Source organism: Coptis chinensis, chromosome 3 (genome assembly GCF_015680905.1).
Source record: "Coptis chinensis isolate HL-2020 chromosome 3, ASM1568090v1, whole genome shotgun sequence".
Taxonomy (NCBI): domain Eukaryota; kingdom Viridiplantae; phylum Streptophyta; class Magnoliopsida; order Ranunculales; family Ranunculaceae; genus Coptis; species Coptis chinensis.
Genome location: NC_141458.1, coordinates 23,119,075 through 23,142,743, shown reverse-complemented (window position 1 = coordinate 23,142,743; position 23,669 = coordinate 23,119,075). Strand labels below are relative to the sequence as shown.

The window sequence follows — 23,669 nt, the reverse complement described above, 5'->3', positions numbered from 1 at the left end:
TGTGTTAGGAGGGAAGACTCACCCAAAGCCACACACACGCGCGCACGCGCCCGCACCGCGTCGTGTCAGTTCGGGTTCGGGCTTACTCTCTAGTGGGTAGTGGCTAACTAAAAGCCTAAACTTGTTTTGCTTTTGCAGCAAGTTTCAGTGGGTGTTCTATTACAAGTTGGTTTCTGCTACCTTATCAGTTTGTGAAACCGACTTTGGGCAGTCCTTCTCACATTTGGAAACCGGCTACCTCCTTTATATAAACACTGTTGTGCGTCCATAGAGAGTATCCGATCTAGAACTAGAGAAATAGAACTCGTGACATCCCTTCATCACACCCCACACGAAATTAGAGAAACAGAACCTCATCCTATTCTTCTTCTCTTTTTCATGTCAGCCGCCAGAGAGAGTTATATTGCTGTTCTAGAGGGTAGTCTGTTCTAGTGCAAAGTCAGGCTGCTGTTAACCATTAAATTCTGTGAGGAAAATGTCATCGGCGCTTTTCTCGCACCATTGGAAGGGGCTTAAATATTTCCTTAAAGACCCCTTCTTAATCCGGCGCTTTGGTTATTATTGCTATTCTCGTCCTTGTCTCTTTATTGTTTTCTTTATACGCATCCAATAGTACGTACTAAGGTCCTAAAGTTAGAGCTAGGTGTTATTGAGCATGGTTTATTTGGGCGTGGCGAGCCGGAGTTGTTTTATTTTACCACCACAAAGCTTTAGTTTCAACCAAACACACTTCATACATTCGGATTGTGTCCACGGATGAGACCCTTTAGTGTTAGAACCATAGTACAAAATATCACGATATTTGGAGATATATATCTAGATTTCAGAGAAAGATATATAAATATCACGATATGTTCAGAGATATATATGACTGCAAATATCAACAATATTTCAACGATATTTGTGATATTTGGGGATATTTGGAGATATTTGACGATATTTTGTGTATATAACAATTTTATTTAATATTTATCATTATATTTTAAATAAATATAAATAATATATCATAATATATCAATAAATATCTTCAATATCTACGATATTTGTTGATATTTTGGATACATCCACGATATTTGCATGTGAAATAATGTCAAATATCTCCAAAGATGGGGATATATCCACAATACATATCCAGAAATTGAATATCGATAAATGCCTATATCCTGACATTTTGTACTATGGTTAGAACTACCATGGAGGAGCCCATTTCCCTCGCAATTCCATGTCAATATTAATTACCGGCCGGTGGGTGACTGTTGAGGGACAGTCACCTTAACCACATTCTTATACTTCAAATTAGATGAATCTCCAGTAGATGAAACAGAAACTCCCTTTCCAGTATTAGGATTACTCATAATAATACTCCCCACACTTTCCTCTATCTGAATCACTTCCTTGGTTTGTTGCACCACAATATCTGGCCCACCCCCATGAAGAGCTTGATTCTCCTGACCTATCTGACCTTGTGCATCCTCAAGTAGACCCACATATGGCGCTATTTGTGCAACGGGTTGGACTATAACATCCTCATTGTTTTTCGCATTGTGAATCACCATTTGAATATAGTGTTCATTCTCCTCCCCATGCACGAATTGCGGCAAAGCTTGGACTGCTGGTTCTTCTGGAGTGGGTGGATTCTGGTCGATTTCTAATTTGCGTTTAAGTAACCAAAATTTATTTCTTAGGTCAGAAAGCATAAACACCACGATACCAGAAACTATGACTAATAGGACAATCACAAACACTCCTCCAATTTCCTCAAAAGAGAGAGTATAGAATGTCTTTTTGGCTGGATATGGGCAATTGCTTTCACTTCCCAACCATTTCGTCTCAATCTTTGTTATCTTTTCTCCTTCTACAACTGATAACACTGCCCTTGAGACATCAGATACCAAAGGTGATCCTCTTGGGAAAGCCTGTGAGAAATAAGACTTTTAGAAGCTTCTTAAGAAAGAAATTAGTTATAATGAGAAAAGAGACTTACGAATCCAAATCCTTCCATTCGGTAGATTGGACCAACCCTTCTATACTTGCGACAGTACTTCTTTATTAGAAGTGTTATGTATGGAATCTCCTCAAAAATTGCAGCAACACCACCATTTTTACTTCCTTTATCTAGGGCCTCCTCATACTCTTGTGGAGAGTTATAGGCCTTAAGCTGTGACTCATCGAAATTCAATTTCTTTAAGACCATTTCGACAAATGAACCATTCCGGTAACCCACTAAGTCTCCATTCTGTATGAGATCTTTGGCGTCCACGACACTAAGTTGCTGAGTTTCATTTGTTAGCCCTTGCACCAACGATTGCAAGAAAAGTTGTCCCAGAAATATAAATGCTACCGTGACAACAAACACAATGAACTTCGACACATTCTTCATTTCTTTAACTGCAACCAACAAACGAACCACTACTAATTAGAGACTTAGAGAGACCCTACAAAAGCTCATATACAAATTGTCAGGTGTTGCTCAAGTTCTTTCAATAATAATTAGTATTATTTTTTAATTGTTATTATTATATTTTCGAGTACTCGAGTCATACAAGTGATAAAACTATGGTTTCCATCTATTAATTTACATGGACATCGAGGGTTTCAATTCAAAGTCTCCTTTTAAACATAAATGAGAACCGTAGAAAACTGTTAATTCAAAAGACAATTACGTACCCATTATGTATTTATGTTCTTGTCACTTCTTAACATTTAAGGAACTCAGTAGTAATTGTAATTCGTGAAGAACGAAATTTTGAGGAACGAAAAGAGATGGGGCTTTTTAGACATGCCCCCTCAAAACTATGAAACTTAGACATGACCCCCCCAAATCCAAAACAAGAAATTGGGCCTAACACCCAATTTTGGAAAAAATGAAGTCTAGAGGACACAGTTTTTGGTGAGTAATTCACAAAGACAAATTCTAGCAATTAGTAACTCATGGACCCATGATTTCAAATTTAGTAACCCTCAAGGACAAAATAAGTTGGCCCGACTATTTTTTTTTTAAATGCCAGTTATACCCTTTCGTGAAAATAACCCTCAAGGACAAATGGCTCGGATTTAAAATAAATATTTTCCAATTTTACTTTTTCTGTCATTTTACTATGTACAATGAGTGTTTATACATTCTGCTGGTGTATGAACAATGATTGTTCATATCCAAATAAGTGAATGTACCTTATACAATATATTAATGTATGAACATTGAATGTTCATACCAAAAGGACTATGAACATTTATACCAAAGACTATGAACATTCAATGTTCATACCCAAAGGACCAAGGACTATGAACATCAAATGTTCATACCCAAAGGACTATGAACATTGAATGTTCATACTCAATCAATATTCATACCCAAAGACTATAAACATTGAATGTTCACTATGAACATTGAATGTTCATATCCAAGAACTATGAACATCGAATGTTCATACCTAGGAGACTATGAACATTGAATATTCATACCCAAGGACTGTGAACATTGAATGTTCATACCCAAAGGACTATGAACATCGAATGTTCATACCCAAAAGACTATGAATATTGAATGTTCATACCCAATCAATATTCATACCCAAGAACTGTGAACATTGAATGTTCATACCCAAAGAACTATAAACATTGAATGTTCGCTATGAACAGGACTATGAACATCGAATGTTTATACCCAAAAGACTATGAACATTGAATGTTCATACCCAATAACTGTGAACATTCAATGTTCATACTAAATACACCAGGTCATTTCGTCTGGGCCAGGCCGTTAATTATTTCGCATCAGGGATATATTTGACATTTTATCTACTTGATCCATTTTTTATTTGGCATCAAGGGTACACTTGATCTTTCATCTACCCGGTCCTTGAGAGTTACAAAAATAAAAAAGTATCCTTGAGAGTTACTTTTTCGGCATTTTTGTCCTTGAGAGTTACTCCCTGTCCCTGAATCCAAAATCCAAAGTTTTACTGTTGTTTATTAGATATGGGACCTTTCTAATTTTGATAGTTTTGAGGGGGCATACCTAATTTCACCATAGTAGTGGTGTGGGGTGGGGGTGCATGTCCAAAAATCCGAAAGAGAAATACGCAAAGAGGAAGAAGAGATGAGAAATTACATGAACTTTGATTGACAGTAAGTGATAACAACAAGTTCCAAGCAATTGCGGGAATCTTGGCAATCTTATCAAGAAATGAAACATCAGAGCTTCTCAAATCTTCAAAACACCAGATCACGATGGCAGTGAAGAGAAACATTGCAAAAGATGAAAGCCAGACGCTTTTAGCAAAAAGCTCGTACATGATAAACACGATGTTTCGCTTTTCGTATTTGACAGGAATAAGCATTGCTACCCCTCCAATAGTATAAGGAAGAGAAAAATCTACCCATAAGGACCTATTTGCTGTTATTGTTACATCGCCAACCACAGCATCATATTTCTGCACAGTCCACACGTAGAGAGTGATCAATCAGAAATAATCTATGATGATAAGAATGCTCATATATGCAGCATAATTAAAGTACTGAAAAAAGAAAATCGATCTAGCTTCAACGAACATTATATGCACCTTATCACAGAATTGTTCCTTACCTGCAGATATACTTGGTATACGAGATTGTCGTAACCGCCTCCTCTTTCATCCTTGGCCTTCTCGAAAGGAACGAACTCATATGGAACATCATATGGTAAGGCCTCCATCACTTCCTTGAAGACATCAATGCAATACCCTGTGACGACTGTTACATTGTTGCTGTCCAAGTCTACTCTTACAAATTCACTGAAACTCTCTTTCACTGGATACCCTATCATTAATTTCCCACCATTAGTTGGAATTAACCAACCCTTAGGCACCATAGTCGATTCTCCTGGCCAGATGATTGGTCTAAGATTGGCTTGGGTCCTCGTGTGGATTTTTCTCGTAGTCACATCAGACCTTGGTGATAATCCTACTGTGGGGATCCAAAACCCAACTTCTCGTCCCCCTTCACTGAAAACATTTATTATTTGAAATATTTGTGGTTGCAGTTGGCCTTCAACAAGGTGTATTTCTCCACTTAGACCTTTAAATTTGGATCTTACAATTTCCTTCAGAAGTTCAGGACCTATTTCAGATTTCCTAAGCTCTGGTAAGTGGCTAGAATTTTCTAACTTTATTGGTTCCCGAAAGCTGTGATTTGTACCTACTCTTTCAGCAGCCTTTGCAAGCGCCCATACGGTATCATAGGCACGCAAACAGAATATGTTCACATCATCCAAAGTTGAACTCTCATGGGCAATTTTCCTAATCATTTTAACCCTGAATTTATTAAGCTTTCTTGACCTTGGAATATATGGCTTTAAACCCAAGACGCCTTGCATCGATTCAATCACAGAATAATCCATGGAGCCCAACAGATCTGTGAGTCCATCTGTGATAATCCACACATTACCTTCACTCATCAGTCCAACCTCATTTACCTTGAGAAAAAAATTCGCACCAAGGGCAGATGACATGTGCACTAGGAATACCCTTGTTTGCATTGTCAACAAGTTGCGGAGCTTTTCAAGAATTTGATCTTCCGTAGCTAAAAGAGGAACAACACTCCTGTAAGGAACGCTAATGTTACTAGCTTGGAAGATATCAATCAAATAAGGGACAATTCCATTTCCATAATCTGATTCTTCAGAGATGAAAATAACCTCCTTCCATCCAAAGGATGAAATGATGGAAGCAATAGCTTTTAACTGGGAAGTGTCACTCTGGGTCATACGCACGAAATATGGAATTTGACTACTTGAGATAGAAGGGCTGGTAGCAGAGAAAGAAACAACTGGAACTTGATATTTATTTCCAAGTTCTGCTACGAATTCTGCCTCCATTGATCTTTGAGGACCAACAAGTACTTGCACATTCACATCATCCAACAGCTCCACAGCTGAGTACAGTGAAAGAAAAAGTAAATGAAAAGTCATCTCGGACTATTGTCCCAGAAATCATGCAGCCAGGTATTATTGATTGAAAACTCGAACTAGGCAATTTGGTCTTATATACTATTTTTTTTGAAAAGTTAAGCTGGGGTTAAGGCTGACCCCCACATGTTTTATTGAGAATCAATTTGTTACATATGGAGTTCCTGAGGCATCATCCTCATACATACCTTCCCTAAGAGTATAGTCATTAGAAGGAGGTTGGACAAAAACACAAGTTCTAAGGCCTCAAGCCTAACACCAAATCTATTCAAAGTACAACATTACTAGAAGTACCACATTCCACCTACCTTCCTTCCATTTTTGACTTGCATTAGTTTCATTTTTGACTTGCATTTCTGCTATCAAACAGTAAAGATCGACGTACAGTACACTATCATATGAGTAAAAGGCTGTAGGCACATGCATGAATAATTAATTATATGAGAATGAAAGTTATAATGCTAGCAGATGATGTAGAACATCGATTTTGAAGTTGTTAAATGCACTGAAAAGATGAATGTGAAGATGATACAAGCATTGATCGGAATATTAGAAGTGTACTGGCTAAAGTTGGCCCCAGCATCTTGGATGACTTTTATCATCAAAAGTGATATGGATTATGTATACTTGCTCATTGGCTATAGTCTATAGACAAGGATGAATTGAAAGAACAAATAACCTGAAAAAACAGCGCTGACTACATCTTTTGAGTCCTTGGGATGTAGAACCAGCCTACTTTCATAGTGGTCGTTAGTGGCGTAAAAGTCTGAGACTGCCATAGACATGCAACTGTCGCTAATCTTCCCAACCGATGTTCCCAAATCCAAAATCACTCCAACATGAAAGGATGGTGGTATTGTAGTACCACCTCTCAGTGCTGCTGTCCATATGCAGCAATACCTAAGAAAGTAATAGAATAAAAACACGATTGTGGGCCGTTGAGGTCGAGTTTTAGTCATGTACGTAGAGTTTAACTTTTAACATAGAACGAAAACAGGAAAAACAACGGAAGAATCAAGTGACAGTTCTTATAACAGAATAGAGTATCTGACAAGTAAACAAATTGCTAATATCTATACAATTATGAACATTCCTGGAATTTGAGAGGATAGTGATAAAAAATGGAAAAATATCCTATTATGTCTACACTATATCTTTTCCCTTCTTAAAATAAGAGTAATATTAGAAGTAATATTAAAACAAGGTCAACCATAATGTTGTACTAGATTTGGTTTTTTGCCGATCTCAGTACGAGTAACTCAACACGTAGCGTGTAAATATGAAACATTAAGATCGACCATAAGCTTTTGGTTTTGAGTCATATAAACGATAGAGGGTGACTCTCCTCAGCATAGATGAACCATATATTTCTGCAGAAGTAAAAGCTGATGCTCAAAAGTTTATGAGCTGCGCTGGTTGTGCATCTTATTTTTCTTCTATTATGTAATTAACTGTCAACTCGATCTCTTATATTGTAAAGTACTAAAGTTAAAATGCGCTAACCAGAACGACTTGAAAGTTTCAAGAGAGACCGGCCGGCTGCAACAAAAATATATAATGTGCTTGAGGTCATCAAATTCCAGTAGTTGAAGTATATATATAACTCTTTAAACTTAAGAAGAATATTAAAATAAATAAGTAAATTAGTCCCTACGAATATGTACTCTGACACGGTATCTGCATGTGCACATTCCAGGCAAGTCTTCACCATCAGATGATCAGTACAATTCTGAGACCATCATACAATATAAGTTAATTACCCAAGTGTAAGAAACATACACGCTATGTACTAAGTTTTTTTTTTTTTTGTGTTTTTGATAGTTGATACTTGATAAGAGCGAGAAAATTATTTATTAATTCTTTATACTATACTGATACTTGTGGACATAAGCTCGGAAATTATTAACTGTGAAAATACTTCGTAACTGCCCTAAATTTCTCCAGCACGCAAGACTGGAGCAGGCACTCTTCCTCTGTTTCCAGGTGGCCAATGAGTTTCAAGCTGATGTGAATGAAAGGGATCGGAGCTAAATTACCCACATATGATACAAGCAAAATCAAGGAAGCTGTATCTGTTGGAGTGTTGGATGTAGGGGTGCAAACAGATTGGATATGCCTGTATCCAGATCCGCATCCGCATCCCAATCCGAATCTGAAAATTTATACCGATATCAAAATCCGAATCCCACAAATATTAAAAAATTTATCCGAATCCGAATTCGGATATCCAAATCGGATATCAGATAATATCCGATCCAAAAATTAAAATTAATTAAAATTTTATTTGTTTTGAATAATTCATTTTACCACTATAAAAACTAGTATAAATATATATATTTGTCATTTATTATTATTATTTTGTTATTATAGTTTTATATTATTAGTTTATGATTTTATATAATATTTTATACAATAAAAAATTAATAAATTAATTATATATAATAACAATTAATTTTTTAAAATCAGATCAGATATTATCGGATGCGGATATGGTAGTATCTGAATCCAAATTCGAAATGTTCGGATAATATCCGATTTTTCAAATACAAAATCGAATCGGATTCGAATGTTTGGATATCCACTTAGCTTGCATCTCTAGTTGAATGACACATTCAAGGAAGTGGCCCGAATATTGAAGTAATGAGATGAAGAGGTTCTCAACCTTGTCCATATGACCTATTTGTATCACTGAAATATTTGATCTTCATAGTCCACGAAAATGCTATGTTGCTTTGATGGTTTAGCCGAGAGTGTCTACTTCATTTCTTTTTTATGAAAATGTTATTTCTTTCATTTCTTTGTTAGTTAGTAAAAGGAAATAGTTTATAACTATTTAATACCACAAATTTTCATTTTTTTTTTTTTCTGAATGGTACATCCGATCTTTTTTTCTCGCTTATTAGTATTTAATTTAGTACCACGTATTTTCAATTTGTTTCAATTTAATACTTCAGTTCACTTACCGTCTCAATCTGTTTGATTTCTGTAATGGCTAGGAGTGTTCATGGTTCGGTTCAAGTCGGTTTTAGGCAAAAATAGAGACCGATCCGTTCATCTAGATTCTTAAAATTCGAAACCGAAACCGAACTGACAGATCACAAAAACCGGAAGCAAACCGGACCTTAAAATCGGTTCGGATCGGTTCTAAAACCGGCATTGGGCCCTTTACACACAAATATTTGTTAACTGCCTTCAGGACTACAAGCCCGAGCCCGAGCCCAAGCCCATACTCTTATAGCTACTATGCAAGTCTACTCATTTATATAGCTTTAATTGTCATACTATTTGTATGTTTGGGGACTATTTGCCCAGCTAGCTCAACTGTTTTAAGACAAGCTTTGGTGTTTGTACTGGTACCGATAATGGATTTAAGCTTAACTCTTCAACAATTCACATATGTGAAAGAAGTTATAAGTTTGTTTAGGTGAATGCCAAGTCCATTGTTATCTACTTATATACTTGTCAACGTTCTTGGCCAACAAAGTTTAGATGGGAATGGGCTGTGTAAGTACTTAAGTAGGGGAGTTGGTGAAGTGATTTTTTATTCTAGAGAGAGATGGATGGGCACCAATCTAATGTTTTTTCCCCTATATATTAATGGATTTGTGAAAACCCAAAGCGGTGAGAATTTTCTTGTAGGTGGGAGTACTAGAATTGCTATAGTTCATGAATTATTCTTGAATCAAGATTTATTGTTTATAGCAAACTATGCTAACAGTATGTGTAGTGTAAGCCACACAACTTTAAGTTACGGAAATTAATAGATTTAGTTTCTCTGATATTGTTTAGTCACCAATTTTCTGCAGCTACCACATAAATTGTTCTTGTTATGAGTCTTTGTTTCATCGGATTTGTGACTACTCTTCATGTTTTTAGTAAGCTTTATCGCTACCGATCTGCTAGCTGCCCAATAATTTTGATTTGTTGTTACTGCTCCTCTATTGGTGTTGAATTGAATATATGATGGGGGAGGTTTTTTTTTTATATGGAGAATGCTTGTTCTTAATTTGGTATTTTGTAGTTTCTTAATCAATGTTTTATGTTTTGAGATTGTTTTAATTGAAGTAGATAGATAAGTGGATTGTTGCTGATGCGGAAATGGGCGAGTCGAAATTTGCTCGATCTTGGTGGAGAAGACGACCCTTTATTGATGAGAGAGATGATATTAGTTGGAGCATAGTACAAAATATCAGGATATGGGTATTTATCGATATTCAATTTTTGGATATGTATCGTGGATATATCCTCCTTTTTAGGGATATTTGGTATTGTTTCACATGCAAATATCCGTCATTGGATATATCCAAAATATCGACAAATATCGTGGATAATGGATATTTCGATATATTATACATTATTTATATTTATTTGAAATATAATTAAATATTAAATAAAATTATTATATATACAAAATATCTCCAAATATCGCAGAAAAATATCTCCAAATATCCATGAAATATCACAAATATCGTTAAAATATCAACCGATATTTACAAATGATATATCTCTCGAAAGATATCATGATATTTATATATCTTTTTTCTGAAATATGGATATATATCCCCAAATATCGGGATATATCGGGATATTTTGTACTATGAGTTGGAGTACACACACACCCCCAATTAACGGTCAAACATAGTCAAATAATTTTTTCCGTCATTTGACCAGGCACATGAAATTACATTTATACTCTTTTACTCTCTTATATTTATTTATTTTTTATTATTTTATAAACTCCACAAAATAAATAAAAAAAATGAAGTAGGGATTAGTGTTTGTAGGACCTATATTTTTAAGAAAATATTTTTTTATTATGATGGAGCCTACAAAAAAAAATTAATTTTAAAAAGAAAAACCAAATTTTTTTAAAAAAATTTCTTGTGGCCCCACAAAATTAAAAATATATTTTTTTCTACTGTGAGGCCCACTTATTTTTAGTTTTCTTGTTTTTTAAAGTGAATAAAAAATAATAAAAAATAAAGTGAGGACTTAGTATTTGTGGGACCTATATTTTTTTTAATTTTTCATTATGATGGGCTTATAAGAAAAAAAAATCAATTTTAAAGAGAAAAATCAAAATTTATTTTTATTTTCATGTGGCCCTACAAAACTAAAAAAATATATATATATTTTTTCTATTGTGAGCCCTACTTATTTTTAATTTCCTTGTTTTTTAATTATTTTATTTTTTCGGTTTTATAAACCTATTAAAAAAAGAGTGAATTAGATTTCCACCCCCAGCAACTTTGCCAATTAGACTTCCACCCCCAGTTCTTTCAATATTAGACTTCCACCCCTAACTTCACACCAAAATACATTTCTGCTTGTCGTGATGTGCAAAAAGTACACATCTACCCCTCACCGTAAAATGACAAATAAACCCTTTGACTCCCCAAGACCAAAACTCATCCAATTGCCACGTGGCATCATCACACCCATCTAACTCCATCTAATCCAATGAACCTAAATTTTTTTCCCTAAATGACGCCCACTACCCCGCCCACCTAAAATTCCCAAAATAACCTCACTCAAGTTTTTCTCAATGGCCACGTTGTCATCATCCTAACGTAAATCTATCAACGGTGGAGAACAAAACATGCACAACACGCCTCATCGAGAACATTTTCAGTGGCACATGTTATTCTTCTTAGCTAAGCTAAGCTCAAGAAAAAAAATCGTTGAATCATCCTAAGTAAAGCTCCAACATTTTCATTGTGAACTCCAACATGATGTAAAGCTCCATCTTGACAAACCCAACTTTATCTAGTTTACTAGACAAATCCATATGAACAAGAACTCAAAGCAAGTATTAATGAAGCAAGTAAGTAGGTGGTATTTGGTTTACTTACACTTGATCTTACAAAAACTTCAAGGTAAGTTGCTTAAATTTCGCGACCTTTAATTAGTTTTAACATGTTTTTAGGTGGTTTAAAGTGTGTCAAGTGAGAAATGTAAAACTTTTAGTCCAGTGTTTAACTTTCATGATAATGTTATTGTTAAAAACCTATGTTTGAGTACAATCTATTTAAGTTTTTGTCATTGTAACATGAGTTATTGTTTATATAGTTGAAAAAACGTGTATAATGGTGGAATGTTTTGTTTTATAAATATGTTTGATTCATGCTTGTATTGTAAGCTGGATATTTTGTTTGTTTGGTTGTTATAATAATCAGATGGAAAGGGCCTGTTTGGCTAAAAGAAACTTGATCCTTCATTATCATGGGACATTTCAAGAGGCACCTGATGGTTCACTATATTCCCAAGATAATTATCGAGGTGGTGTTATGGAGAAAATGAGGAATGTGGACGGGGATAGGATAAATTTTATGGATTTAGTAGATGATATAAAGGAGAACTATTTGTTTGATATTAGTGTAGGATTTGAAATATTGTACACTTTGAATGGTGAGAAGGTGTATGTTAAGAATGACAATGATTTGATGCAAATGTGGGCTAAAATGGAGGTAGATATAAGGGGGTGGAGTCATGTATTTGTTGAACTTGAAGGGGAACTTATAGAGCTAGTTGAAACTATGATTGTGCCAACTCCACAAGTTAGAACTCCAAAGTGTAGGAAGCCTACCAAAAATGCAAAGAAAATGAGTACAAGGAGAAGAAGTATCACTAAGAATAAGTCTAGCATTAAAGATAATGATGATTTTTACTCAAAGAAGTGTATTGGTGCATTAGATGATTCTAATGGAGAGGATGACTGGAATGAGGATTTACCACCAATAGCACCTCTAAGTTCAGTCCACAAGTTGATATATTAGCTCCACAAGCCGATATATTACCTCCACCACCACATCAACTAATGCATCTACTCCACATATTTCAGTCCATCCTTTATATCGATTCCACAACACCCATTTCACATGCACCAACACCTTTTTTCACCTCCACCACCACCACCACCAAGACCCATAGATGAGATTGAGGGATGATGAGGGGTATAAGAGTACACATTCTTCCGAGGGATGAGGAGGACCATGTCATTGCAAACAAAGTAGACTTTGTTGATTTCATTCTTGAGGGTGGACGACAAGATATTGATATAGATGAGGGAAGTAAAAGCAAATGTGAACAAACCATTAATTTGGGAGGTGGGAATGGAGTGGCCTAACATTGATGTTTTGAGAGATGATATACAAGATTTTTGTATAGGAAATAAGTTCTTTGGTGACTTAATCAAGAATGACCCATTAAGAATTAGAGTGGTTTGTTTAGGGGAAGACGTAAATAAGGTACAATGTCCATGGGTAGCTTATTTGAGGAGAGATGAAGATGGATTCACAATGAGATGAATACACCGAAAGCCAATACATACTTGTCGATTGACAGGATGATATGTTGAGCGTGAATGGCCAATGCAAATTGGGTAGTCAGAAAAATTCAAGATCAAATGAAGGTTAGTTAATTATAAGTGTGTGGAGTTTAATTATCTCATATTTGTCTTTTTACATTGACTAATGTAGTAACTCTTCTATTGTTTTGTCCAAGGTTCATTTTCAAAACCATGACTCTGTTTTTCATAAAAGAAGAAGTCATGAGGGTTTTTCATGTCAATATAAGTTATTGGACTGACTTGGAATGCAAGATTCAAGTCTTTACAATGATTTATGGTGATTATGAGGAAAGCTACAACATGATCAGTGCTATGTAACATGGTATACACTTTATAAATGTTTACACTTTGTGATTTCAATCATCAAATTGATTGTAATGAATAATTGCATGTTTGTTGCTTTGCTTGTAGATTCATGAAAGTAATGGTCTATCAACTATTGCAAAATACTCAAGAGATGTTGACACACACCGGTTTGAAGGAGTGTGTATTTCATTTGATGCTTGTATTCAGGGTTTTTAGGTTGGTTGTAGGCCATTAGTGGGGTTGGATGGTTGTTTCCTTAAAGGGAAATATGGAGGCCAGTGCTTAGCATGGTTGCTTTAGATGGAAATAATGGTTTATTTCCATTGGCTATATACATTTGTAGATCCGAGTGTAAGCGATCATGGAGTGAGTTTTTGAGTATCATATCTGGAAGCTAGAACTACACCCTCGGGCCCTGTTACCTTTATTTCGGCTGTGCAAAAGTGGTTTGATTCAAGCCGTTAAGTGCATATTTCCTAGAGCACAACATAGGTTCCGTTTTCAAACACATGTATAAGAACTTCAAAAAGTTGTTCAAGGGTGAGTATATGGAACAACTTGTATGGGCTGCCTCAAAGGCATATAAAAAGGAAGACTTTGAGAGGTGGATGGAAGTGATAAAAAAGAAAAACATTGAAACATAAGTGGTTGCAAAAGGAGGAATATGAAACATGGGCTAGGTCTCATTTTGGAGGAGGAACTTAAAGTTGAACAAGTAAGTAGTAATTTCTCGAGTCTTTCAATAGTTGGATCTTTGAACCGAGAGACCTTCCAATTACCTATTTTACTTGACAAATATCACATTTTGTTGATGAGTTTAAGGTACAAGAGAAAACAGGGCTTGTAAAGAATGGGATCAAAATGGATTGGTCCCCAGAGTGAATAAACATATATCCAAGATGATTGAAGTATGTCCCCACTACACATTTGAAGGTTCAGATGATCATCTTTTTGTGGTGAAAAATTACCATGGTGATAGGTGGGCTATCAATATTGTGGACCACACTTGTGAATGTAGGGCATGGCAGATGACTGGGATTGTGTGTGTTCATGCGGTGAGAGTGCTCTTACCAAGGAGAGTTGAGTGGGTTGAGTACTGCAGCTCTTACTTTTGGGTCTGAGAGTACAAGCTAGCTTACACAAGTAATGTCAAACCCATGAAAGATGTCAAAGATTGGCCTAAATCTGTAAGTATGTATTTATATATGAGTTTTATATATTTGCCAAGTTTAATGTTCTTCAAACAAATTTATGTTCTTTAAACAAATTTGTAAAGTGTTCTATTTTCTTAGGATCCAACCAAACATGTGAAACCACCTCCTTTGGTGAGGGGTATTGGAAGGCCTAGAAAGGAGAGAATGAGGGCTGAGGATGAAAATGAAAATGGGCATGTCTATAAAAGAGGAAAATGACTTGCAAAGCAAATGTCAAGGAGAAGGGCATAATGCAAGGTCATGTAAGGGTCCCTTGCATCGTAAGTATCAAGCAATGGAAGTAATGGAAGCAATGCAAAGAAAACAACATCAAGATTGAAACCTAAACCTTGGACAAGGTCTAGAATCGCGGATGGGGAGAGTCCACCGTCATGGAATGAGGGAAAAAAGTAAGTTGTGATTGTACTAGGTTAGTCATTGTTACTAAAATGATACCAAATCTAAATTGTTTTTGTCTTGTTTTGTAGAAAAATTGTGCGGAAGACTCAGAGTGGTATTAAAAAGTCAAAATACAAGGCATTAAGAAATGGCAGTGATGCTCCTGCAAGTGACCCTATAGCAGAACCACCAAACAATGCACCAGTTAGAGTGGCACCACCAAGACATGAATACCCAACGAAGAGCCAAAGCAATGGACATACCTTTTTCAAAGCACCAGAGCACAGACATACTATGGGTGACTTGATCATGAAGCAAGGAGAGGGGCAAAGGAATAGTGTAAGTGTTTTACATGCTGCTATGGGTGACTTGATCATGAAGCAAGGAGAAGGGCAAAGGAATAGCGTAAGTGTTTTACATGCTGCTATGGGTGACTTGATCATGAAGCAAGGAGAGGGGAAAAAGAAGAAAAAGAATAGTGCAAGTGTTTTACATGCCGATCATAAAGAAAACGAATATTGCTAGTGTTAGTCGCTAGTGTTAGGGCTCCTTTCAAGGCACCAACAAAGTTGTGAGTAGCTACTAGTGTTGGGATCCTTTCAAGGCACCACTGTCCAAGCCAAATTGGAGAAGCTTATCTCAGGAAGCACTGCACAACCTAGACCAAAGTTCAAGGTGGTCAGTTTAGTCTTGTTACTTTTGGAGTTACTTTTTGGGATACTTTTGGAACAATGCAGTCAAGAGTACTCTGCGGTCAATGTATAGTTGGATGAATGATACTTTTGTAAGTTAGTATGTTTGCATTTGTTTTGGTTGTTTTTTACTCATTTTGACGAAAAACATGGTGTATCTTGGGTTTTAAAACTCATTTTGGTATGTGTCAATGTATAGCTTATTTTGGTTCTGGTGATGGATTAATGGCGATCTTGGGTTTTAAAACTCTTTTAAAATTGGCAGTTATGGATTTATACTCTTAAGTTAGCAAGTTAGCATATTAAGAAAGAAAGTTGTGATATTGTGTTTGCTTATATAGGAAGGGACTCATATAGAAATGAGTACTCTATAGAAATAGAAATATTGTGATGAGTTATTGTGATAATTTTACATCCTTTTTCTAGGGAGTTTTCTAGGTCGGCTAGTCAATGCCTCGTGAATAAACATTGTTCATCTCTGTTCTATAAAGGCATAGCCACCCCCAAGCACAACTCACATCACCAATCACATCTTTCATCTCCTCACACAAAAATGCAAACAAAACAAACTCAACAAACAATGGTGAAAGCAGGAACAATGAATAAATTTGAGTTAGATAGCAAACAAATTGAACAATCTTTTGAGCAAATCAAGTCATTGCTCAAAGACAAGAAAGATCAGAGGGTGTTCTTGGAGATGATGGAGAACGATGGTAGGTTAAGTCTCAAAGTCTCCAAAATCACCGCGAATTGCATGTGCTATTTACAGTTGGACTCTTATTTTGGTCGATGTGAAGATGAATTAGGATCATATCCTCCACCTGGCTTTGCTCCAAAACCAGGGTTTGCTCCTCCACCACCAGCCAAGGGATTTGATTTGAAATTTGCATCACAACCAGAACCACCACAACCAACACCACCACAACCAACACCACCACCAACAAAAGCACATCCTCTTCTTCTCAGGCGATCATCAAGAGTAGGTGGTCCAGGACCATCACAATCACCTGGTCCATCACAATCACCTGCACGTCAAGCTAAAGAAATTGTCTTGGCACTAGAAGAATTTGAGTCCATGATGCAAGAAGAAGTCCAAATTTACAAGAAGAAGTAATCTCAAGTTTGTCCCTGTTTCATGGTGTGCTCTATGGTTGAAGTTCAAGCATTCTATGTTTGAAGATCTATGTTTAGAGTCAAGTTAGGAGTTCAAGTCGGTGTTAAGTGTCCTATGGTGAGTACTCCTATGGTAGTTCCAATGTTTTGTCCTATTAGTTAGTTTCAAGAGTCAAGAGTACTCTAGTTTCAATGTTTAGAGTCAGGTGTTAGTTTTCTTTGGTTTTTTCTAGTCTATTTTCTCGCAATCTTGTTTTTACTCTTTTTGTTACTACTTTCCTCTGTTTTCAAACATACACTAATTGATTGAAGACCGACAAACATACTCCTCCTCTGAATCTTGTTTTGCATACAGATTTCAACATATTTGAGAAGAAGACTGATTGATTGAAGAGTACTCTTGATTGAAATTGAATGAACATTTACAACATAACTAAAACTTGAGTAAAACTTCGAAGAGTACTCAAAACTCAAACTTCATTAACAAACTAAAACTTCATTAACAAACTAAAACTTCATGAGTACTTCATTACCAAACTAAAACTACACTTCAACATTTAAAACTAACGGCAAAACTAAAACCTTAAACTTGGCGGGGATTACAAGATGACTCTTACAAGATTATAATCTAAAACATCCAAAACAAAACAACAATATCGATAAAAACTAAGAGTACTCTAACAAACTAGAGTACTCAACAAACTACAAACTTAACCCTTCTCTTTCCCTTCACAGTCACATTTGCCTCGAACCCATCACACAAATTATCCATTTCTATTTCAATTGAAACTCTCCACTTCCCATTAGAACTCCCTACATAAGAGCTCCCCATCTACGATAACAACTTACTAGGGTTGTTGCTGAAGTTTGTTGCTTTCGATTGACTCCTTGAGCATCCTTCATCCATTGAAAGCCTCGGCACTTTGGGTTTGGGCAACTCAAAAACTTTTCACCAAATGAATGAGGTTGTTGTGAAGTTCTCACAACACGACCAACATCGCGATCTCTTGCAAGGAGAGCCGTTCGAGGGGACAATTCTGAATCCAATGATCAAGCTTTCCCATGAGAAGCAACCACGATCCTAAAATTAACAAAAGAGTACTCTTAACAAATAAGTAACAAGAACTAATAAGTAACAGAGTACTCTAAGTAACAAGAACTAATAATCTAACACGCAAGTGTACAAAGTGGAAAAACCTTCTCCAACGTTGCTTTTGACGCGACTATTTCTCCACCACCTCCCATTTTTTCAGTTTTTCTTTCTTCCAGTTCTTCTTCCCCTTTGAGTTTCTTCCATGTTCGGAACCATTGTTCTAAGTGAACAATGAACAATGGTCACGTTTTTAGAACCAAACGGCTATTTTTTTGCGTGGCCATTGAGAAAACTTGAGTGAGAGGTTATTTTGGGAATTTTAGGTGGGGGGGGGGTAGTGGACGCGTCATTTAGGGAAAAAAATTTAGGTTCATTGGATTAGATGGAGTTAGATGGGTGTGATGATGCCACGTGGCAATTGGATGAGTTTTGGTCTTGGGGAGTCAAAGGGTTTATTTGTCATTTTACGGTGAGGGGTAGATGTGTACTTGCATCGCAAAGAAAGCGACGGAATGTATTTTGGTGTGAAGTTAGGGGTGGAAGTCTAATATTGAAAGAACTGGGGGTGGAAGTCTAATTGGCAAAGTTGCTGGGGGTGGAAATCTAATTCACTCTTAAAAAAATAAAAAACACTTGTTTTTGTGGGGCCTATAGAATAATTATAAAAAAAATATATATATTGGAGAGTAAAATGGTATAAATGTAATTTCATGTGTTTTGACTAGTCAAATGACGGAAAAGTTAGTTGACTGTGTTTGACCGTTAATTTGGAGAGGAATCACTAATTTAGGTTATAATGGGGGTGGGGAGTAATCCTAATTACAACTACTGGTGGGGGGTATGTTAGTATAACCCTAAATCTAATCTAATGGTTCTGGCTAAAGTACCATTTTACTAGATATAGAAGAATTTAACAATACTAGTTTTGAGCACGTGGCTATGCAACGTGCACAATTCATTTGCTTTGACCAACTTTTTCAAAAAATCCTACATATGTTTTTGCCCATAAAATATACCAATTATTAGCATGATATCCAAATATTTATCTTGTAATTTAAGATACCAAATAGGGGCAAAATCGTCTAAAGAGATTGTATTGATAGAAACATCTCAATAAAGAAGCTGGCCCACGCCAATCATAAAGTCAACATTCTTATTTACCTTTTAGCCTTAAAATCTCATCAATATTACAATGATATTTAGCTTACTCTATGGTAATTTCAGCTGGAAACTGGAGACAAAACCGTCTTAAATGGTGTGAACGAATTTGTCATTTTGTGTGAATAGATTTTCTACGGCTTCCCACTTACTCGCTTACGCCTCGGCCTCATTACAATGTAGAATAGATATATATAATAAATAAACACGATTCGGTTAGGTTTCTATCAGTTAACCGGGACATAGAACTGAGAACCGCACCAACTCTTTCGGTTTTAAGTTTTAAGAACCGAAAACTGAACCGGTTCTGCTAGAAACCGAAAAATAGGTCGGTTCTGATCGGTTCAATCCGGTTTCTTGGTTTTCGATTATTGGTGATTGATAAGAACCAAAAATGTAGTTTAAACCCCTTAATAATATTGCATTTAGGCCAATTATGTTTATAATAAATAATAGTTATTGTTGTTTACATGTTTTTGTGTATTTCAGATCTTGAAGCTGATTATGTGCTTAAAGATGTCATTTTGCATGGAAAACGAGTCAAGATGATTACTGAGAGAGTTCTATATTTAAAGCCCAAGAATCAAGAAGAAAAAGTCTTCTCAAGTCAAAGATGGGAAGTCAAAGTCAATTCGGGCAGAAAAAGGACAAAAAACCATCATAACTTCAAAAAGGCATATCTTTGGACTCGAACTTCGGAATAATTTGTTTTATGTCAAAACGACCGACTTGGAACCAGATTTCCAATGGACCCAGTCTTGCCCCAATAAAAGCTGTAAAAGTAGACAAAAAAGACATTGAAATAATTTCTAGCAGTAGTGGCCCCTTTAGACTTAACCTAATGGACTTTGGACTCACATTAGAGACCCAAAGTCTCCCTTTTTGGCCCATGCACGAAAATGTAACCATAATCTTCTCCTATATAAAGAGGGTTAAGGCTAAAATTAACACTTTTTTTCTAGCACCCCTTTATTTAGTGTAAAGTAGGTTAGTGTAGTTTAGGGTTAAGTTTTGTAGTGTAGCCTCCATTAAAACCATTCAATACAAACTGTAGTTAAATTTAATTCCTCTTTTTTACTTTAATGTCTTTATGTTATTGTTTTAGTACAAAACATCCAATGACACAAGGCTAAAACCTCCATTAGAGGGGGTTTATGAAGCCACGTGAGGATGATTAGTAGTTAGTTTTATTATTGTTTTGCATAAGAACTTCAAGTTCTTCGTTGTGAGTGCCTAGAGATAGAGCTTATAATGGAGAACTAGATATTAGAAACCTCATCAAAGAGATTTGTGGGGCTGCTAATCTCTCATGCTAGTCAAACAATGACTATAGAGATGTAGGTTGTTTACTAGGGATCACGAAAAGCGATTCGATGACTAAACTAATAGCCAATCGAATTACGTGGTGGATTAACCTTCTATAATCCTTTTATCATTCATCAATTTACTGTTTTCGTACCTTAGATTTACTATTTTCATAGCATATTATTACTCTCATTAATGAATTGTTTGTTTAGTCTAGATTTGTGTCAAGTATGTACAAGCAAGAGTGGATCGAAAAGCGATTACTCCCATATAACAACTGTTTTAGAGAGTATTATTATTATTGATTAGAATGAATTAGCATGTTTAAACAACTTGTTTTCACATCTACTTTTCCTCTTTTGTCAGTGATCAACCCTAATAACGGCGAGCTCACTTGAGCTTGGTTGCTATAATTTCTATTGCTAAATAAACCAATTAGTTACATGGATGCCGTAAAAGTTTTTTGGTGGGATAGAAATTAGAGCAACCAAGCTAATTGGCTTATTTAGTGATAGAAATTAGAGCAACCAAGCTTACGTGAGCACGCCATTATGGAAATCAAACAGATTGAGACGACAAGTGAACTTAGGTACTAAATTTTAGCAAATTGAGAGTACGTGGTACTAATAAACGATAAAAGAAATTTGGGTACCATTTAAGAAAAAAAGGTTTGTGATACTAAATAGTAATAAACGAAACAACTCTTTTCAACACTTTAGTATCACTATTCACTTCTTAGAAACCCAACTCAAATTTAGACTAGCTATATTTAAAAACAAAGAGTAACTCTCAAGGACAAAACAGATGAAAAAATCACTTTCAAAACCACCATTTTTTTTAATCACTCACAAGGATGGGGTAAATAAAAGGTCGAATATACTCTTGATGTGAAATAAAAAATGGCTTGAGTAGATGAAATGTCAAGTATACCCTTGATGGGAAATTATAAACGGCCCGGCCTAACCGAAACAACCTGGTGTATATAGTATGAACAATCACTGTTCATACCTATTTGGGATATGAACATTCATTGTTCATACTTCAACATAATGTATAATCAGTAAGAACGCCTATTGGAGTATGAACAATCACTGTTCATACATCAACATTGTTCATACCTCAACATGAGCTATAAATAATCACTTTTTATGAACAATCATTGTTCATGCATCAACATGTTGTATGAGGTATGTTCACCTATTTGGGTATGAATAATCATTGCTCATACATCAACATAAGGTATGAACAAAAGTTATAGAAGAAGTGGCCTCAAGGTCTCAATGGATTGTTGGTTATGGTGAGAAAGTGGATATATGGAGAATTGAATGAAGCAATTGGTTCGGAAATAATTCTTTGAAGAAGATGCTTAATTTAAGTACTCAAGAATTAAAGGGATATGATGCATGGCCAAGGTTTGCGATCTCCTAGTGGATGACGTCTAGTAGATCCATGCCATTATTCAGCAAATTATTGACCGTTTGAACTTAAACGTGAATTCAGTTCACAAATATAGCTCTCAGTTTGAGGACAACATGATATGGGCTTCAGATTTAAAAGGTGAATTCTCTACCAAATCAGCCTATGAGGAGATTCGGGTGAAGAAGCCTATTGTGAGCTGGTGCAAATTCATTTGGAATGGCCATATACATGCAAGATCTATGCCGCTTGCTTGGAAGATTATTATCAAGAAGGGTGCTGCGACTAATGACAGAGTATAAAAGGTTGGGATTCAACTTGTTTCCTGCTACAGAATGTGTAATAACAGTTATGGGACTTAGAAACATCTTGTATGGGAATGTCCATTTGCGCAACAAATCTGGCAATGGATCAGACAGTTTTTCAATTTCAGTCAACCCATCTTAAGCTTCTCTGATGCTTTGAAAATGAACAATAGTTGGAGTCCTAGAGTGAAGCACATTTGGAACTTGTGCATTGTAGCTAGAATGGTCGTTACAGTATTTGGAAGCAGAGAAATGGAGTGCACGTCAATAACAAGAAGCCTAACTTGTGGGATTGTAAACTGTATGTCAAACTCAAGTAAGGATCACTGCTAGCTGGCAATCTATCAAAAGGGATTAGTTACAACTCACCTCATGAGAGTGGCATTCTAAGATATTGGACTGTTAATCACAGACCCAAGACTGCACCAAAAGTTAAACAATGTTGTTAGATCCCTCCGGAACCGAATATCATCAAACTCAATACAAATAGAGTTGCTTGTGGAAACCCAGGACCCTCGGGTATTGGAGTTACATATCGAGGACATATGGGGGATTTTAAAATGAGTATGACCAAAAACATTGGTGTGGGAACAAACTCCAGGGCAGAATGTTGGGCTATACTTGAAGGCATAGAGAAAGAAGTGGAGAAGGGTCGATTGAACTTGTGGGTGGAAACTAATTCTGAACCTGCAGCTACTACTTTTAGTAATAACCAAATCCCTTGGTAGTTTCAAGCAAGATGGCAAGACTGTTTGAATAAGTTGCAAGACCGGAAGATTACAACTACTTGGCGAGAAGGCAATGGCAGTGCAGATTCACTAGCCAAAATAGGAGTTGCTCTTCCAGTAAAGACAACAATCATCACTGAGGGAAAACCTTCTTGGTTACACAGATATGAAGCACCTTTTTCAAAGGTTCTTTAAGTTTGATTAAATATCACTACCCCGTCTTTATGAATGGGAGTAGCTAGTGCCTAACTATTTAAATTGAACCTTAGAAGGGAGTAGGTTGTTGCACCCTCTAATCTTTTTGTATGTTTTCTATTTCACCTTTTAATATAATTTAAACCTACCATTACCAAAAAAAAAAACCCCCAAAACAACAGAAAGAGTAAAATTGGAAAACATTTATTTCCAAATCCGGAGTATTTGTTGTTAGGGGCTATTTTCACCGGAAAATCATTGCGAGTGATTTTGAAAAACATCGTCATCACTATCAAAAAATAAATAAATAAAAAGAAAAAGGGCTGTCCTAGAGAGTGATTTTGGCCCAAAATTGGTCATCTGGATATTTTCTTGTATTTAAAACTTATAAGCATTTTATTGCAATAATTTGTTGTTTGTCCTATTTTTCTGATCTCTGCTTCTCAGTTCTTTCATCTTCTTCACTTACATTCT

General features: G+C 35.9%; 1 protein-coding gene across 1 annotated transcript; it reads right to left on the bottom strand.

Annotated features, from left to right (window-relative positions):
- Positions 1-950: 950 nt before the first annotated feature.
- Positions 951-7,399, bottom strand: LOC147508683 (glutamate receptor 2.1-like). The gene is made up of 5 exons (XM_086599156.1): positions 6,624-7,399; positions 4,586-5,910; positions 4,112-4,433; positions 1,985-2,388; positions 951-1,916 (listed from the first exon to the last, which is right to left on the bottom strand). The coding sequence occupies exons 1-5, from the start codon at positions 6,901-6,903 to the stop codon at positions 1,236-1,238; spliced, it is 3,012 nt and encodes a 1,003-aa protein (XP_086455282.1). The 5' UTR covers positions 6,904-7,399; the 3' UTR covers positions 951-1,235.
- Between the last annotated feature and the right edge of the window lie 16,270 nt (positions 7,400-23,669).

Bases quoted from the DNA above. Each gene is read 5' to 3' on its own strand.
- LOC147508683 (XM_086599156.1), bottom strand. From the start codon at position 6,903: ATGACTAAAACTCGACCTCAACGGCCCACAATCGTGTTTTTATTCTAT. The intron at 5,911-6,623 runs GTTATTTGTTCT...CACTGTACTCAG, and splicing joins AGTCAGCGCTGTTTTTTCAG to CTGTGGAGCTGTTGGATGAT. The intron at 1,917-1,984 runs GTAAGTCTCTTT...TATTTCTCACAG, and splicing joins GAATGGAAGGATTTGGATTC to GCTTTCCCAAGAGGATCACC.